The 21,358-nt window shown below is 34.9% G+C and overlaps 1 protein-coding gene across 2 annotated transcripts in view; it reads right to left on the bottom strand.

Moving 5' to 3' along the window:
- Nucleotides 1–21,358, bottom strand: part of FBXL17 (F-box and leucine rich repeat protein 17) — a 275,332-nt gene that overhangs the window by 177,201 nt on the left and 76,773 nt on the right. For both annotated transcript variants that reach the window (XM_058826053.1, XM_058826055.1), the window contains exons 5-6: nt 12,805–12,912; nt 4,414–4,544 (exon numbers count right to left, since the gene is read on the bottom strand). In XM_058826053.1, coding sequence (XP_058682036.1) covers nt 4,414–4,544; nt 12,805–12,912 — 239 coding nt within the window. The remainder of the gene's footprint in view (nt 1–4,413; nt 4,545–12,804; nt 12,913–21,358) is intronic.

Here is a 21,358-nt window from a genome sequence, read left to right as displayed (position 1 = left end):
AAAAACCAGATGGAGACTATCTGAAGGTGAATTCTCCTTTCTCCTGACTCTGAGGCTGTACAAACAGTTTGATTTTCAGGCTTATGGTCTGTTTCCATGTTTCCACTGAATTTCTTTTGTATATTGACTTCCTGACTACTCTCCTTGTGAAATGTCCGTATTTTCAAGTTCCTCTGTCTTGGACTCCAACTATAATCCTCACCAACAAATTTTAATCATTACAGTATGGGTACACTGTCCCATTACACAGCCTACTCTGGTTTATCCATAGTGGATTTTCATGGAAACACAAAAGAAGAGCCATTTTCTCAGAAATGGAATAATGAAACCACATCCAGGTTTTCCATCTGTGCTACCAGGTCAAGGAGGTACACATTAATGCCTCTCTTCCCCCCATCACTTATCAGAAGTCCAGCAATGGTAAGCAATACCACCACAAGGTCAATAAGCAAAATTCTCACTGTTTGACTGCACCATGGAGATACTGCATATCAGCCACCAAGTCACAAGCATAACATGCTTTCAACGATGACCAGATGCTCTGCAAATCTTAGCACCCGCTATCGAAGTCACCTGCAATGTGTGTAGCAAATTACATGAAAAAAATACAGCTCTCGAGACATTACTATAAGAACATGTGGCACCACCTACAGAGGAAAAATTGGGAAAATATTGTCCTTTGACTGCAAAACCAATCAACAATTTTGGTGGAATCTTATCTTGGGTGACTGGCAGCACCATGGCACAAGAAAGTCTCACTGCACCTGTAAATAAAGTTCCTTGACTTATGTTTATCTGCATTATTCCCTTCTTTCTAAGAAGAAACATAGGTACAGTAGGGGTTGGCAAACATTCTCTATACAAATATTACACAAATATAATGAAATATTTTAGTAAGAGGACGACTGAAGCAAGCAGAAACACTCTTAAGATTTCACAGTCACTGCATAGCTTTTAAATGTCTCTCCTTAGGTGAATTATGTAACACAGATGTTGAAGTGAATTCTAAGTCTCAGTCCACAGTGATGAGATTCACAAAAAAAGTTAGGCTGTCTGCTGTTTGCTTCCTGATCATTATAGATATAATAAATAGCAGATGTTTGTAACTAAAACCCACACACCCCTGAAAATTTTGCCAGCACATCAAACTACATTTCCTGAATCCCCCATAAGATTTATTTCTAGATGTTCTATTTTTACTTCATCAATTGAAATTCAAAAGAACAAGGGCAGTGACCATAAAAACAACTTCAAGATGATAATGTTACTGAAAGCAAGCTTCGGAGTATATTATTCACCTCACCATGTACAAAGAACTCAATCCTTCCCAATTGCAAAGACTTGATGTAATCTACTCATGATGCATATGAAAAGAATTTGCAAGCTTGGTTTGGTTCATATTTGAAAGATGTAGGATTTTTTCCATAACAAACTTAACCAGTCTGAAAAACAGTATATGAAGCTTTTGAGTGGGCTGTAATACTTAAAAAAGAAATCATTATAGGTGTTTTATGATTTTGCTTAACTCAAGACTTTCAGAAACTTTTTTACAAATTATCAGAAGAGACCTTTTTTTCCTTCATTTTAAGACTAAAGTCTAGAGCATCAACTGAACATACTTTTTGCCATAGGTAAAAGCAAAATATTTTTTACTGCCCCACATAAGCTTTTTAGATGCATATGTCAAAAAAAAAAAGTGCTCTAATCAAAACACAGAAATAATGGTCCTCATCAATTCTTGCATATGCAGAACAATCACTGCACTAAAAATCTTAGCAAGTGCCTGCCAAACAGAGCTCTTATACTCTGAGAATTTCACTTATTTAAGAAGAAATTTAATGATCACAGGATTAACTCTAAGACCATGTCACAAGCAAGAAAAGACTGTAAGTGTTCTAGAGTTATACTCTTGCTTATGGAAAGAATTTTAATGGATTTCTAGAAGCAATCATGAAATCTAAAATAAAGTTTTAAAGCCAGTGACTTATTTCTGTAAGCCAATAATCAACTGCCTTTAAGAGCTAGTTAGCTCTTGTAAGTTATACTGGTATTTTAAAAACTTTCTAGTTGTCTTTCACACTCAGTATTAAGCACAAAGAAATTGAGCAAAACAGTTTTCCAAGGCTTTAAAGAAGTCTCAGCCCTCAGTACTCTAAGGCGAGCAAAACACTGTCCCCTATTAAGTTTGAAAAGATCTGGAATACAAGTCCTATGTAGCTGGATCTCACCTGCTTGATAACGGGGTGGGGAGTGGGGAACAAGTGGAACTCATCCTTATCTTAAAACCAGGAATCAGGAAAAACATTTGACTGCTACTATCTCATATGCGCTGGAAAAGTATCGAGAGACTCTCCTCTGACATCCCCTCTGACTCGGAAACACCCAATGGCATAAAATACATATATATATATAAATAAAATTAAGAAAAAAAAGTTAAGCTTAACTAATAATTTAATTTACTTAGTTTGAACTAATTTGCATTTTAACCCAAGCACCTGAACAGTTCTGTGAGTTTCTCTCAGTGAGTACGCTCAAAATACTCTGCTAAACTGGTGTTTACTTCAAATAAAGTCCTGTAGTTGTACCATGCTCCTTTTATATAATTTTCCATTATTCTCAATTGAGCTTTTAGGAGAAGTAGAACAACTCTATTCATTTCAGACTAGTATTTGGAATTTCATGTCACTTTTAAAATAGGAAAAATATCTGAATTGTAAAATAACTTATTAATATTTACAGGCATTAGTATTTTCTAAGTCATGGGTTTTTTTTAAACTAGAAGATAATTCAAAGTGCCAGACTTTAATTGTTATAGTAAATACTAACAAGTACAATCAGAAAAAAATGAAATGGAAAACCTAAAGAAACAAACAAACAACCAAAAGTTACATGCAGAAGCAAATCATTTGTCTTTGCTGGAAAGGGCTTTCATTTTCTTGCTAAGATTCACAACTCTTATAATTCATACGCAGTGTGAAGTTTTAGGGTAATATGTGTAGAATTAAAATATATACTTACAGTAATCCTAATAAAGGATTTTCAAGAAGAGTTTGACAGAAGTTCGGATCAAACTCAGCAGACTTTAGTACTCAAATCATTCAAGCAGATCAATATATGCTTGTAAGTACTTTAATTAAAAAATGAAAACTGCCTGGCTTTTTAGCTTTCACTTTTGTTCTTATTATGTTTTCTAGCTTATCCTAGAATTTTCCAGTAACCTCATTCCACATGTGAAAATAAGGCCCTACAGACAGAAAGATCTGAGGCAACTAAATGCTTTCAAAACCAATGAAGTTGCATCAAAGGTCTGACCTAAACCAACACATCAAAAAAACTGTCTTAAGGGCTAAAAGGAGTTATGGCAAAAGTTACTGGTACTTCCTATTGAACATACTGAAATTTTATTATTTTTAGAACACTACACTTTCACCAAAGTCTGAGCTCATCTACACATCAGTACACCCTTAATGACTTTTGAAAACCTTGAAAGCATACCTTATTAAAAAAAAATTAAAAGTAATGATGGGAAAGAAGTATAATTGTTAGAACACATTATTCTGGTTCATATGAAACTGTTTTAGAACCCCTCTCTGTTAAAAGTGTCTCTTTCCTTTTGTTTAAAGCACCAATTGCAATGTAATAGTCTGGTAGACGTAAATAAAAATATTCTTTCCTGCATACCCTCAGGCACTGACTGCTCAATTTTCTCATTTTAAAAGAAAATGTTCACTTTTAAAATTCTCAGTATTTTTAATTTTTCATCTGATCTGTGATGTAAGTATACATAATCTTTGTCCACATACTTAACACTGAAATAAATTAGTTGATAAAAAGACTGGAACACTGCAGGATAGAAGGCATTCTGGTCAAAAGGAAGAGATTAGGAAACAGCCCAGCTATTCTTCCACTCTCATTCTGGAGCCCTTTGCAAAAAAAATCCAAAACCAACCAAAAAAAGGTGTTGCTTTCTAAAAATACAGGAATTCCATATTTCATTCACAAGCAGTTTATTTTTACTTATGTAGTCAAATGTATGTTTCACTGTTTGTGTGCATATAAATTTATCTAAATCCTGGACACTTACTGAAGGAGTCAGTTCAACTGCAGTTGAACATTTCAATCACACTTTGTACAGAGCACATTCTCCCGAAATCTGTATGAAACAAATTAAACTTTTCATTTTTTTTTCAAGTTTAGTCATAACTAAACTTTTCTCCATTGCATAAATAGGCCAACACTCCACAAAATAGGTGTCTGGATGATTTATGCAAAACAAGCAAGAACAAACACTCAGCAAACACTGTTTGCTTTAATCAGTCTCCTCCAACCCCCAAAGCCGTGAGGAATTATTCTCAACTAATACAACTAGTTAAATTTGCATTACACTGCTTTTGGACGCTCTAATGAAGTTACCTGTCATTAATGATCCAGTTCAGACACAGATTGAGAGAATTAAGGTTTTTGCATCTCCTTACTATTTCCATCACGGTTTCATTGTCCAGTTCTGTGATATGACGTAGATCCAAGCTCGAAAGGTTTCTCAGCTATTGAGACAAATATAAGAGAAAGAAATAATCTGAAATTCATTCACATACATAACTGTTGAAAAGATTTGGGTTTTTTTGGGAAGTTGCACAGTATGAGCAAGCTAGTTACGAAAGATATGACTACTATATTTTTTACAAAAAGCAAACATACCAGAGATATTCATAGAATTCAGTTCAAGTAAAGTTGTGATTTAGGAACACAGTTAATACATAAAATGCAGACACTCTCACTCAAGGTGCTATTCAACCTACAACAAGAGCCTAGGCCTTCCTCCTCCTCTTAAATATATGGAGTATAAGATACCAAGGTAAAATATCAACTCATGTAACCATAAGAACGTATGGAAGAAAGTGAGACAGCGTGTTTGTGTTTAGATTCAAATGAATGCAATTAGCAACTCCAGATAAGGCTTCAAAATAAACAAGTAATACAAACACCCTGGAAAATACAGTATTTATACTGTAGTCTCACCTGCACAGTTAGCAATAACAAATTTGATATTCTAAACAGCAAAACTTGGAGTCACAGAACAAAACTATTAAGAGTTATGCACTGATTAAACTGATTTATTACTAGTGTTAATCATTCTTGTGTCCTTCAAAAGCAAACCCTTTTACAACTTTTATGAGACGTATGGATGCAAAAAAAATTTTTGCAGACTTCTCCACTATCAGTTTAGTCATAATAACATCCTAGTACTGTTTTCATTTTAAGCTGTCTGAAATAATCTCTGCAATATTCTGGAAAAATAATTGCATTAGGCAATATTGACACTTCAATTAAATTTACTTTCCCTGTAAGAGAGAAAAAATGATCCTCATCAGTGATTTAAGTCACTAAGGATTTAATTAGGTAAAGGCATACAACTGAGATCACATAATTGGTCATAATTAATTAACTTGGTCATTAATTAACTTCAGTAGTTAATTATTAAGTCAGTGTATTTAGGGCAGGGGGGTGGGGAAAAGGTGGCAGCATGGGGTAAAAAAAAAAGAAGAAAAGGAAAATAAGAGCACTTCAAATGTAGGTAGCCTTCTACAGAAACTGGAGTTGCGTTCTATAACTTTTTAACAGTCTCCAAACAAAAGCTGAAGATAATCTATATACCATTCCCAAAAATTCTGCAAAACAAGCATAAAATCAAGAATCCTGACCTCTGAGGAACACCTGCAGAGTACACCTACACATAGGACATCTAGACAATCTAGGACAATAATATTTCTGTTGTTATGATACTCCCACAGGTATCACTGTAGAGGTAACTTGCTGTATTCCCACTGAAAATCTGATAAACTTTTTTGCCTATTAGGGGGCAGAGAATATAGTGATTGATACTGTGTTGGCAAAATAGACATCTTTTACAAGCTCTGCCTATTCTTATTTCATACATACTGCTCTAGCATGAAGTTTAAAAGCCTTATCTTTTATGTGCCCAAAAAAAACCTCATAACCAATCTCTATTTTTTTTCCTGCATAAATTACAAAAAGGGGAAGCCCACAGCAACTGTAAATTTCCTCACCTTCGTACAGCTATTCATATTAGATATTTAAGCCTTTAAACCAGGCAGGCAATAATGTGGCCTATGCCTACAACATACAAAATACACCTGCTGGCCAATTCAACAATGAGTATGTTCTATGACATTAAACAACTAAGGAGACTTAAAAGACAAGTAGAAAATCTTCACACTTTAAGAAAATCCCAAACTTCCTTTCTCAATAACATTATTCCTATGAGTAGACAACAATATTGGTGACTCTTTTGCCATTATTATTACTTGTGGACTAAAACCCATGAATTTACACTGAAGAATGCATGAAGAGAGGTCAGTGCTCCCTTAAAAAGTGCCTAAAAAACATGGCTTCAAATCAGGTAAGAGGTAACAACAGTTTACTATCTACCTCAATGATGCAATGATGAATGCAGCAGAATGCATTTGTGGCTTCCCAGGGAAAAAAAACTTTGGTATTGCATGGGTGGAGTCAAAACCTAAACTGAACTCCCAGTATTCCCATCCACCAAATGAATACGGTTTTCAAGGTAGATTTTGTCCTTTACCATCACAGAAGAATGATTGCTTTTTTCCTTGATATTAGTAACCGTCTATCATTATACTCAATATACAATAACTCAAACATCACTTTCTTTGCTGTCACATTCCTTCATTTTAAACACCTGACCTACCTGGTGGTTAATTCTTTATCTCAGGCACAACATACCCAGTGAAGAAAACCTTTGTGTCTTAGAAGTTTGAAGAGACCGCTTCAAAATTCATACATACTCAAGTATAATTTGGTCTCTACAACCTTGAAATTAACATTGCAGAAGTATCACTGGCTTCCAAGACATGCAGAACTGAATGCACACTCCCTCTGGAGAGAAGTTTGGATCAATCTGAATATGGCACCGAAAAGAATACTTTTCTGCCTACTTAAGTCCGAGATGTCAACATCTCATTACTGACAAGAGAATTGTAATAATGTAAATGTAATCATTTTTCATTACAAAATATATATATATATATTTAATGACAAATTTCCTATTTTATATCTTACCTGAAAAGTAATTTTAGGGGGAAAATGCTACAATGATATAATTACTACTGTAAAAAAACTAGAAGAGAAAAATATGTAAATCTTACATTTTAATACTAATCCTCACAGCTAAAAGTAGTATGATATTAAAAAGAAAAATAAAACTTCTCTGAAGTAGACAATTATTAAACAGATGCTAGACTCTACAGTGCATTCATAAATTTTGAGATTAAAATAGTGGAAAAAATTAAAATAGTGTAAAAAAGCACTTTTCACCAGAGAGGAAATTCTGTGACTTGAATACTCAATCATACAGAACTAGGATGCATAATGTTTCTCCTTTTGTGTTTGGTTTTTTTTTTAACCAAAACTATTTTTGTTCATGCAACAACACCATTTTACTGAGCAATTTCAAGGCCCCTCTTCTGCAGATAACCGAGATTTTCTTGAACTCTTCATTTTATAGCTTTGCAAATAAGCATGCACAAGCAGAATTTAAACTTTGAACTCAGCTATGTCACTCAAAATGTTTTAAAGGAAAAAGGAATATTTAATGTGACAAAACACACAAAGCAAATAAGTAGGCAGAGGACTTAAATTCTGAAACAGAAAATAACAGAATTTTTAAAAAGCAGCAACACTTAAACAGGTTTTGTGCGATACCTATGAACACATTCTTGCTGAAATTACTGATTATTACTCATTACTTTTGGATCACAAATATTTTAAAATGTTTTTTAAAAACATTTTGGGGTTTTTAAATACTTTTGTAAGTTGGCGTAAATTATATTTTATGCCATCTGATATATTTGAGGATTCAGAGATTATCATACTGTTTGTGTGCCTGTCAATTAATAAGATTTCTACCTTGACTACTGAAACTTTGAATATTCAAATATGTGCAGTGCTTTAGGTGATAGGATATTACTATTTCCATTGGGATCATGGGTTATTTAAGCGTGGGTGTATCAACTTCTGTGAATATTTATATGTTATCATATTGAAATTGCTAATATAACAGGTACACAATTTTTTTCCCACTGCACACTTCCACAATTCCTATAGAAATACACTGCCTTAAAAAACAAACGAGAGCAGAAGCATAGAATCATTTAGGTCAAAAAGAACTTTAAGCCAGAGCCCAACTAAAGCCTAAAGCTTCCAAGTCCACCACTGAACAATTCATGTAAGATTAATCCTCTTCCGTATGACAGCCAAATTATTTCTGAAAGAAAGTGCTTATAAGGACTTAATGAGCTTTAAACTCACATCTTTTGCTAATTAAGCTTAATTTTCTTGACACTCTCTGTATATACATGCCTTCAGGGAATAAACTGCTCTCTGACTTGAGTTTCCCAAAGCAAATGTATGAGCGCAGGAAATTAAAAACAGCAACATGAAAAAAACTGTAAACCACATTCTTTTTACTATAATGTCAATAGAATCTATAAACTATTTTTTAAAAAAATCACATGCATTCATTTTTACTGAAGAGCTGCCATAACTGAACTACACAATTGAGATATGCTGTCATCCTAGAACAGTAATCATATATGGCCTAAAGAACTGGAAAATGATTGAATAGTTACAAAGGAGACTATTTTCCCCTAGACTGATTAAATGTTTTGCATATTAAAAATTTTAATTCAATTCTTAGTACTGTGAAACATTAAGGTCCAATTGCTTAAGTAACAAACACACTATCAAAAATTGTGTTGTAAGCACAAAGACTTAATTACTTCTGGAGGAGGGACTTGCACATACATATAAACTAAACTGCATGTATAGTACCTGTGTTACAATACTCATTTCCAGTTTATAAATTCCAGAAGTCACTGTAGAATTACATATTTGCTGACTCACAGTTTACATTTTCATATTATTTACTGTCATGTACTTCTAATGAATTTTTTTGGGGGGTAGAGGGGAAGCAGAAGTTTCACAGATCCAACCTTTTCAACCATACAGTCTTCTCTGCAAAGTATTTTTTACCTCACTGAAAGAAATGGCAGTTCAATGCAACCATCAAAATCTTTAAAATAGCAACCAGAATCTCTTAAGAAGGATACAGTTAACTTCATTCAACAAAATCATCCGGCTCAGTTTGACAAGATGCTAAAGTTTCAAGCCAATACTCATGAAGACTGTCCCAGAATCATTGTATTCAAAAACCCTCACTCAATGCCTTTTTCCTGTGACTGGAAGACTAATATTTAAAAGCAGATATTACTAAAGGAAAACAGATTGAAATAAATCATATCCCATCTTATGAAATCCAGTTCATTTTAAGAACTGATTAAAATACTGTTTTCTCTGTACCTAGCCAAAGAACAGCAATCATGTCCTTAGTCAGGAAGCTGAATGATTCTAAGATCAGAAGGTAAGCTGAAATACTGCCATAAAAAGAGCATAAAACAGAATTCTTCATGTCAAAACAAATAATTTACTAGAAACAAACCATACATTACCCCAGTTCAGAAAGGCTCTTTCAAAATCAGTCCTGTCATGTGTAGATTATCATTATGTATCTGTCATTATGATGATGTCTACACTGAATGAGCCCTAAGAATTTGCTCCATAAATCTGAATTGAATTGACTTTATACTGACCACCAACTCAGATACAGTTGCATTACTAAGTTGGATTGGACATGGGTAACTATTATGAGATGAAGAAAAAGTGAAAATCACATTATTCCAAAAATAGTTCTTAGATGAACTGTCTTCATGCATTGGTGGTTTGCAGAAAAAGTCAGAAATTTTTTCTGTTGAGGTTCTGTACAAGGATTCATAGATAATTAGATGTCTATAACGAACTTTACCAGACAGTCTGTCAGAAGTACATGGTGTAGAAGCAGAGTTGTACTGCCACAAAGCAATTACCCTTGTATATATATCAGAAATGAAAAGAAGCAGCTAAGGAAAAGGCTTGGTAATAAAATTATATCTAGATGTCAAGATTTGCTGATGCCAGCTGTTAAAATTCTATTAGAAGTGCAACAATTAAACTGCTGAGAAGCAATTACGACAACAGGGGAAGAAAATGCCACTGCTCTTGAGGTCAAAGATGTACCATTAAAAAACCACTTCTTCACTAGAAAGAATACAAAGTTCCTTATTCTCACACAGTTAATGAACAAAGATTACCCTTCTGGTTGCTCTGTCTTCAACACAATCATCTAATGTGCACAGGCACTTTTCACGTTTTTGTTATCTCCACACTTACGGGAGAAGCAAAGTGAAAAACAACTAGGGATAAATTCTTGAGAGACAAAGATGTGTGGAGCGGAGAAAGAGTGCAAACAAGAAAAAATTATACATGGAAAGCTAATTAAATAATAAAGTAAGTTATAAAAAATATATAACAAGAAAAAAAGAAGTGGAGATGTGGTAAAAACAGAAGATAAAATATATCACTATACATGTTCTTCCCTCCTCCACAGAAACAACATTGATTAGTGTTGATTAGTGTTGGATTGAATACTCTGATGTCAAGGAGGAGGTCACTCACTTCTTTTGTGGCAATGTTTCGCATATTAAAGCTCTAAAGGAAAATGAAACGTTCAGGTCATCAAAACAAACAACTGGTTTCAACTGAGAGTCTAACTGTGAATTGCATATAAACACACTCCTTTTTTCCCTTTCTTCCTGTGTATGTACATGAAGTGCCTCTCATCTTACCCAACAATCATTATTTACTTTATCTGTATTTTTTTCAGTTTATAATAACTTCAAGGAAAAAAGGCACCAGTGTGATGACATGGTCTTGCTCAAATTTTTTTTTTTACTGTCATTCTGTTTAGTAGAAAAATAATGAAAATCAACCCTGAATGTTTCTTCTTTTTCTTAAGTATACAACACCTTCTCTTCCATACCCTACAATTAGCTATTAAAAAAGCTCTGCGAGGCAGCAGCACTGTAATTTAGCATTTTTCAAGTGCCAGTATTTTTAAAGAGAGCTAACATTACTGGGGGGAAAATACAGTAATAATAAACCACTCAATTTTTATACATCCATCAGCCCCAAAGCAATTTCACAACCGAGGCCACTGCTGTTATCTCCAGTTTGCACACAGGAAGCAGGACAGAAGGCAACCAGCTCTGCACAGCCTGGAGGGACACACTCACAGGCCACGAGAGCAAAGAGCAGATTCCACATTCTCTAGGAACACCAGACTGGAATTACTACTAAACACTTATGAAACACCAGTTAAGTACTCAAAACCAACCATAAAAGTGCACAATGGTTAGAACAAAAAATTATGTCATCAACAGAAGAATTCTGGGAAAGACAGATGCAGTAGATAATGTTACTACTTGCTAGAGGTCCTTCTAAAATGCCTGTCTCTATTTTTCTTAGAAACCCCTTTTAAGTACTGAAAGGCTGCAATAACCTTGAGCCTTCTCCAGGTTAAGCAATCCCTAACTTCCAGTGTTATCACATCACTGTCTTTGCAGTAGTCACAGCCTACAGAAGTTGTACAGATACAGCTAGAGGGAAGGAAACTGAAATACCCAAATCTCAAGTCCCAACACGCACCAATTACTTACAAAGTAATTACATACCAAGAGTCTAAGCAGACTCTTAGATATTTTCTGACAGACTAGGTTCAACAGGGTTGCTCCAATGTAAATCAGGATTTCTAATAATTTATTATTATTAAACACATGAAAATCAGAAACACATATTAATAAAAAGTCAAGATCTTGACTCTTCTTCAATCTAATAAATGTGATTATAAAGATTTTTGTTGAAGGATAAGGTATCTAACCTCTATTAAATACTCAATAAATCTAGGTCAGAATAATGTAGCAACCAAAACATGCAGCTAAAAAGTGATTTTTGCGGAAATTTCCCACAAAGCCTTGGACTACATACCCTGTCTATGTTCAATTTTTAAATTGTGTACCTCCTATATTTATGTTGTGTATATAAACATAACCTATAGATATACATATGCAGATTTCATAGGAAATTAAAATAATTGTATCATTACTTTCTCCAAAAGATATACACACCTTTTACTAATCACTTCAATACACAGTTCTTTCAAAACAGCATCCTTTGAGGTCCTATAACTTTACAATACAAACAAAATTCTCCGGCTTATTTCTTTCTGCACATGTTCCAAAATGTTTTCAGTTTTTCTGTAGCTTCAGCTAAGCAACTCTAAAATGATGACAGTAATTTATAGATATGCTGAATGGTTCTATTAACAATAGGAGACCTTCACAGACGTATCAAAAATACCTTTGCTTTCATCAGGCACACTCCATTTTCATTAAATATGCTCTCTACTTCCTACCTCAAGATCTGTTTAACTATTTTCATGTTTGCATGATCCCTGGATTTCCTTTCAGTTACAAGTTAATGTACAGGGGGCACTGCTGCAACCACAGGTCTGTCTAAATCTCTTACAATTAAAATTTTGCATTTCAAAATGGAACTTTGTTTTGTTTCAGATGGAATCAGCTGCAATTGTGCATTTTAAAGAGTTTTGACCTGAACATCACTGTTACTTGCATGAAAATGTAGAATCCCATAAATATATTTTTGGTACAGTGTTTTTATACAGTGAAATCTAAATAATGCAAAGCTCAGACATGTTTCTGTCCATGTCAGTGCTATAAATCATACTCGTAATCTTATCTTGGCTGATACCTATGACATGGCTATCATCCAATACACTAATGACTAGCAGAAAGTAGTTCTGATACTTACATTGGTAAGGTGAATGACTCCTTTTGAAGTAACAGAGCAGCCCATGAAACCAACATACTGCAGCTCAGGGCAATGTTCAGCAAAAGCTTTCACTGACTGATCTGTCACCTACAGAAAAGATAAACAGGCAACAGTTGAATAGGTGATATAAGCACATACTTAATACGGTTTAAGAAATTTCTACTTTACACTGGCAAGTGACTCATTTAGACTTTTAGTATTATTATTATTACCACTACTATTACTTATTTCAAGAGTTTGAGAGTAAACACTGGGTATGCACAGTTTGCATAGATATGCATGGACATATATGCATGGAAATTAGGAAAAAAATATTTTATGCAGAAGGCAGAGAAAAAAGAAACACAAGGTAAGAGATGATAGCCACAAATTCAGATTTTATTGACATCCTATTTATGTGCAAATAACCCAAGAGACAATTCTATCCACTATTTTCATAAATTATATACAAAAATAAAAGTACTAACAAATTTGTTATTGTCATCCTGTAGACTCATGCTATACCGATCATTGCCTCTGCAAAGAATTTGAATTGTATGCTATCTTAAATTTACATGCCTTGTCTTATATTTCTTTTTAACTAAAACACAGCAATTGAAGACCTCAACTTAAAAGTAGTATTACATCTGTTTCTCACATGAGACTAGGAAATCTCATGGCAATACATCTTGCCAGTTATCAGCCAAATGGACTAGTTATCTAGCTTATTATTGAGATTTATTTATACAACTATTTTAAATCTATAATTATAGTAATTATAATAAATTATAAAATATTAAGTATAAATATAAATCATATAAATATAAAATATAAACATTTAATAATTACATATAATTATAAACTATATATATTATATTGCTTTGTAAGTAGACTAAATGATCAAAAGGAACTGTTAAGAATGTAATACTGACATAGGTACACATACGACACCTACATACATTCCTTTAAACAATTATGGTTTGGTTTTGTCTTGGGTTTTTTTCTCTATGAAAAGTATATATTCCTAGTGCAAATGGCAGTAATGAAAAACTCTATACTGACTGTGGACAAAGCCTGTATTTTCCAGCTACACTTCTCAGGAACATCAGTGTCTGGAATCCTAACTCCTGAAAGCTGAGAACATTTAGAATTTTTATGGATGTCTTCCTGTTACCACAGAACTGAGAAGCAAAACAAGTTTTGAAATACCTAGCTCACAGCTGAGCCTCATATAGTAACATTATTCCTGCTGTCCTGTGGATCACCATTACCCAGAGTTCCAACTTGCCAATGTGTCATGTTCCTGCACCTTGGCAGCATATGGTGACCTTGGTGAGGACTCTGGCAGAACAACTTTTGAAAAGATAACCCAGAGATATGGGTGTATAGGCCCACTACCTCATAAATGCTGTATTGCTTTGGGGTTGCTGAAAATTGTTATAGACCTAGTGCAGTTTTCTCAAAACAACAATTTCTCAGCGAGCAGAGATTTTTATTGCTGTACATCTGCCAAATAAAAGTAAAAGGCAAGCCTTTTACTATTGCGTATTTAGAACCTGATTAAACTGAAAACAATCCAAAAGGAAAATAAAAATGCTCAGGTGAACAGATTCAATCACAAATTGTGTACTGGGGTATCTGCAGAGACCCATATCTTAGGTCTGCCCTCTCGAACAAAAGCAAACCACTGTAGTAAGAAATTTCTTCTCTGATTTGATCTGCCACAGCCTTACATTTTATCTTTGCACACTCCTCACAGCTAAGGACAGCTACACCAACCATTACTTTTTTTTTGAGACACTGATTACCAAAAACCTGCAACAAATACTATCACAAGTCAAAGGCTTAGAAATTTGCAGCATTTGTGATGCTGCCAGCACCAAATCAAGGCTGGAAAAAAATAAAATTATTTAGTATACTAATTAAAAACTCTGACACAGCAAATGATCCTAGAGAAGGACTCTATTACAATCCTGGTCTGCCCTCCCTACAGAAGATTCAAGTGTAATTCTCTGTTGCAGACAGGTTTGCTGTATCTATCAAGAAAATGTAGTAATGAAAAATAAATAGCATAAATGCTAATAACACCAATTCATTACAGAGCTTAAAACTTCAGTCTTATTGTTCTTTTTTTGCAGGGTTTGGGGAAAACAAGGATGTGAAGTAATTTGGAATTTATTTAAAACTTACATGTAAAATGATAGTCAAGTAAAATTACCTAGTCTTCACTTAGAGTAAGAGATAACTAAATCCTATCTGTCCTTATTTATATGTGGCTCAAAACCATAATGACACAAAGTTTGTATGCAGAAGTTTGGTGTGTTTTTTGGTTTTTTTCATCAGACCTATTTGTATCAAGGACATAAAAGTAGGTAAAATTCAGCTGTACCTGAAAGGGTGATCAGACATTGGGATGGGCTGCCCAGGAAGGTGGTGGAATCCCCATCCCTGAATGTGCTTAAGGGAAGACCGGACATGGCACTCTTTGACAAAATGTTTGGTCAAAGCTTGGACTTAGTGACCCCCGAAGTTTTTCCAACCTAACTCATTCTGTGATATAGAAGCAACAAAGTTGAAGTTCAAGGATGATTGTACGACTGGAAACATCTATTTTTCTGCTTAACTAGGCTTTCTTCTTCTTCATCATCTGCAGTATCCAGTATTGATAGTTTCTGAACAGACATAAACTTTTGTATTTAGCTCCAACATGCAGCCTGGGTCACTATTTCTATCAGAGGTGGGTACCAGAAATAGGAACTTCTTTTACTGTATGAATGTGCTTGTAAAAGATGGTCTATTCAGCAGAATTAAAGAAAAATAAGTGAGTGATGAAAAAAAAAAGCACAGAAAATTAGCAGTGATGCGTATGCAATGATTATGCACCATAACACTGCCTCTTTGTTTTGCAATGTGTAGCTGTATGTTAAATATTCACCACTCAGGAGGCAGAACAGGTACATAAAATGCGTATTATAAATATGGCTTCTGTGAACCAACAAATTTTTAAACAAATGACATTCTGATGTATTATACAAACAGATTAGACTAGCATAATCTGAAACTAGATTACCATAAAAAATATATTGCAGTTCTACAGAAATGACCCTTGTCAACAAATACAAGAATTCACACACAGTATTTATTCATATATTTCTATACAAATAAAAATTATTTAATTTTTAATTAAATAAACTAATAAAAAACTTTCTATTTTATTAGAAAATAATTATTTTCTATTATAGATCACAGTACTGTTCTTCCAAGAATCTTTAGTAATTGGATTGTCTAGTCGACCTTCATTGACTTTCATTCATCCTGTCTTACTTCATGTTAGTCTTGCTTTGAAAAAGTAATATAGGATGATGAGGATAGATTTACAAGTTATGCAGTAAAGCATTGTGAATGGGAAATATACTGGTCTGGAACTAATGGCACAGATTTTGCTCCTATCAAAAAGATCTATGATAAGTGAGATATTATTTAATCATTTTCTTTTTATGTATTGCAGCCTATTATATATGAATTCCAGTTCTGCATTGTTCTACAGAAATTCAATATTTTGCCTACTCTGAATTAGATTCTGTAAGTATTAGTTTATTTTATATTCTATTCAATAAATGAAAGTGCAAAAAGGAAAAAGCAGAGATGATAATTCAAAAAGAAAGACTGAGGTACAACATAAAAGCCACTCAAATTCCAACTAAAAAGCCTCGACAATTAATGAACACCTACAGAAGTTCAAACAGAAGTAACTGAAAAAGAGGAATATAAAAAGAAACTGGCACAGAAAGAATACCATGTTCTCTTATTTAAACAGGTGACTGCACTGTCTGTAAGTAGATCTTAATACACACTTTTTTACATGCAATATATATCAATAAAAGTTGCAAAAATATGTAAAATATTCCTCAGAAGAATAAACTCAGAGTAAAAATATATGTCGTGTAAATAGAGAATCAGTCATGAAGGTAAGTATTCACTACACATGACAATACTAATGGTAGAAAAAACCCTTTTTCTCCCAATTCCTTAGTTCATAACTTTTTTCTCCATCTTGGCTGGATAACAGCTTAAGCAAACTCTAAATAGACACCAAAGGAAGAAGGAAAGAGTCAGGGAGGGCTTATTGAAATTCAGTTTTATGTTTGAAAAGAGATTAAGCTTGCAAAAAGCTCATCTGCCAAGTTAGTCCTAGAACTTTCTTACCTTAGCTATGCATTATTATCAGCTACAGACTGAGGCCGACATGCCACCCACTCAGAAACCTGCCCCGCACAAAACACGTGGCTACACCCTCCAATTCTTTGTGGCTAAGGCATCACATATGCAAAGTGCATTTCCCTGGCATGTCTCCCCTTGTGCAGTTAGGCTAAACTCTGGTATAGTTTTGGTTTGACTTCTGGAATACATTAATTTCAAAAGATACAGGCAAATCACAGCGCAAAAGCATTTACCAGGGGCTAATTTAGACCACAGGTGAATTCAACCAAGTCACAAGTATGCAATACACACAAAACAGAAACATAAAGCAGAGATTGCTGATATACAAAAATATCTATATAGTGTAAACCAAGGCAGTCAGGCTACCACTGTTCTATCAGCAGGAAAGAAATTAAATATCATTACATTAACATCTGAAAAAGAAAAAAAGCAACAAAAAGTTACAAATCACAGTAATGAAGTAATTTTTAATATGCTTACATAGGTACTTCCTACTCAGCTTAAAATTTGCCATACTATCTCTGTACTAAACTAATCAGATGATGCCTCTTTCCCACGAAAGGAAAGATGACCTTGCCTCTCTTTTGACTAACACTTTTAAAACTACTTTTCAGGGTAAAAAAGAAGGGTCAAAAGATCAAAATATTACAGAAGAATAGTTAAAGCATATATTTTAATATGCTTTAACTATTTTAAAGCATATATTTTAATATGCACCCGTAAGACCTCAACTAAACTATGGCACTGTCTTTTTGTAAGCACATCCAGGGATGGTGACTCCACCACCTCCCCAGGCAGACCATTCTAATACTTTATCACCTTTCTGTAAAAAAATGTTCCTAATATCCAACCCATATTACCCTTGGTGCAGCTTAAGACTGTGTCCTCTCGTTCTGTCAATTGCTGCCTGGAGAAAGAGACCGACCCCCACCCGATTACAACCACCTTTTGGGAAGTTGTAGAGAGTGATAAGGTCGCCTCTGAGTCTCCTCCAGGCTAAACAACCCCAGCTCCCTCAGTTGTTCCTCACAGGGTTTGTGTTCCCAGCCCCTCACCAGCCTCGTTGCCTCCTCTGGATGCGCTCAAGCATCTCAACGTCCTTCCTAAACTGAGGTGCCAGAACTGGACACAGCACTCAAGGTGTGACCTCACCAGTGCCGAGTGCAGGGGAAGAATGACCTCTCTGCTCCTGCTGGCCACACTATTCCTGACACAGGCCAGGGGCCATTGGCCTTCTTGGCCCCCAGGGCACAGGGCTGGCTCATGTTCAGCCGTCTGTCACCAGTGCCCCCAGGCCCCTTTCTGCCTGGGCACTGTCCAGTCACAACATCCCCAGCCTATAACACTGCAGGGGGTTATTGTCAAATAACCAAAATGCAGGACCCAGCACTTGGACTTACTAAACGTCATCTTATTGGATTCCACCCATCCATCCAACCATTCCAGATCTCTCCACAGAGCCCTCCTCCCTTCCAACAGATGGACACACGCTCCCACCTTAGTGTTATCTGCAAATTTACTAATGAAGGACTCAATACCCTCCTCCATGCCATCAATGAAAATATTGAACAGGACTGGCCCCAGCACAGACCCCTGAGGGACACCACTGGTGACTGGCTGCCAGCTGGATGCAGCACTGTTCACCACCACTCTCTGGGCCTGGCCACCCAGCCAGTTCCTAACCCAGCACAGAGTGCTCCTGTCCAAGCCGTGGGCTGCCAGCTTCTCCAGGAGTGTGCTGTGGGAGACAGTGTCAAAGGCCTTGCTGAAGTCCAAATAGACACATCCACAGCCTTTCCTGCATCCACCAGGTAGGTCACCTGGTCATAAAAAGAGACCAGGTTGGTCACACATGACCTACCTCTCCTAAACCCATGCTGGCTGGGTCTGCTGCCTTGGCCATCCTGTAAGTGCTGCATGATGACACTCAGTATAAACTGCTCCATTACCTTACTGGGTACTGAGGTCAGCCTAACTGGCCTATAATTGCCAGAATCCTCCTTCCCACTTTTTTGTGAATGGGCCTCACATTGGCCAGCTTCCAGTCATCTGGAACCTCACCAGAGAGCCAGGACTGTTGGTAAATGATGGAGAGTGGCTTTACAAGTTCATCTGCCAGCTCCCTCATCACCCTGGGATGGATCCCATCTGGGCCCACAGATTTATGAACATCCAAGCATCTCAGCAGCTCTCATGACTGCCTCCTCCTGGATAACAGGGGGACCATTCTGCTCCCTGACACCATCTACCAACCCATCTATACATACCTTGCAAGTCCTGTGAGTTGAAAATTGTAAGTAAACTGTGTAATAATTTAACCACATTTAAATTCAAGTAAAAATTAAATTTAATTTTAAAATTAATTTCCACAGGAGGCTGCAATACTCAAAATACTTACTTACAGATTTAGTCCTAAGGTTCCACCAAACAAATCAGAACAATCATTAGCATATGTTCTAATAATATTATAATAATATAATTTCTTAGGAATACATTATACAATTAGATTGACCATAAATATAAACCAAAACTCAAATTAATGGTAATTCAGCACAAACTTCTCTTACAAACACACACAAATAAAGACTGCTATATACAAATAAAGGGATCTTTTGCCATACCTCCCTCATAAAACAAAAGGCAGAAGTGGTGGAAAATGGGTTTATGTTCCAAAGATTTGTTTAAAACTTAAACTGGAAAGGACTTTTCCTGTACAACAGAACAGATACACTGCCTGCTCTCCACAAGCATCAACTTAAATTATATTTGTCATAAAAGTCGTGACAAAGTAATTATTATTGGCAAACATGCATTTAATTCATGACCCTCTATTGCAATTACAGAACACTGACAAAATGAAGGCACGGATAATCTGTCATCACACTCAAGTTCTTAGGAAACCCAAATTTCATTAACTGAACAGCAGAAGGCAAGGCTCATCTTAACTAACTGCCAGAATATATTTCTTCACCTTCAGTAAATGCAACCACTTGCTTAATCAAAACAGAAATTCAACACTTTCAGCTTTTAACTTCCAATAGTACTACCAATTTCTATGAGCACCCAAAAGAAAAACATAAATATTTCTATTCCTTTATCTTTGAAGGAAACTAACTGAAAAGGAAATGATCCCTATTTTTTAATATATACTTTTAAAGATTACATTTTAATTTTTTCACAGTCTCAGTTTATAACTTTGAGTTATAAATTTCCTTTTCATTAGAAAAAAGGTATTTTTACAAAACAAATGTGTTGTCTTTCATAAAATAAAACATTGCTGCTTACTATGGCTGCAAAACATGCTCCATTATTAACTGAAAGGGATGAATTAATCCATCATCATTAGTGACTTTTTACAAACCAGTTAAAATAAAAAAAATTTGTAAGTATTTTAATATCAGCTTAAGTTTTAGATGTCCTGTGCACCCCTGCTACCTCAAACTTCATGGGAATATATACTCGCTCTGAGGTATTTTTTAACAATTCACTACCCCAGCCTCACATTTGAGGGGAGGGGAAGAGTGAAGAGGATTGAATTGCTATCTTTGCCCCCATTCTTATGCATCACTCCAGGAATTAGTATCATTCATCTGCCCATAATACAAGAGGAAAAGATAGACTGGAGTGTAAGGACTGAAGAGGTAAAAAGAGCATTTTATGTTATGTTTACCAACTGGCCTCATCATCTACATTATGGTATCAACTAATATAAAATACCTTAAGTATGAAAACAACTTTTTTTTTTTAAAGCAAAACCTTAATTTTGCTACATAATTCAATTCTCACGGGAATCTTAATTTTATAAGGCACCCTTTTAGAATGCATGTGGATTTAAAAAAAGTTTCTCCCTTTTTTAAGAGAGGTTTTTAAGAGAACTGAAAGACTAGCTTTAAATACAAGTGTTCCTGTTTTATCTTGATAATAGCGAAAGCTGATGCAAATCCTTCCCAATTACTCCAACACGATTTTTAGATACAAAACTCTAAGTACCTCTGTTAAAGGCCACACAAAGTATTCCTTCTGTTCCTGTGGCACAGAGGATCACTTTTTAATCTTATTTTCTCTTTGTTACTGGTCACACGAGGCATTAAAAGATGACTTCTTCTTTTTTTGGTCTATTTTATTCTGCAAATTATTTAGTATCGAACAAAACACATTTGGAACATATTTAGTTTGGAATACTAAATAACTGTAGACAACCACTACATTCAAACAGGTTTAAATATCCAGGTTAGAAAACAAATCTAAATTCTCAATATAAATTATATATTTATATATAAATTTATATATTTATATATAAAGTCCCATTGTCTCACAACTTTATTAAGTTTAC

This window comes from Poecile atricapillus, chromosome Z (genome assembly GCF_030490865.1).
Source record: "Poecile atricapillus isolate bPoeAtr1 chromosome Z, bPoeAtr1.hap1, whole genome shotgun sequence".
Taxonomy (NCBI): domain Eukaryota; kingdom Metazoa; phylum Chordata; class Aves; order Passeriformes; family Paridae; genus Poecile; species Poecile atricapillus.
This window is presented reverse-complemented; position numbering and strand designations above follow the sequence as displayed.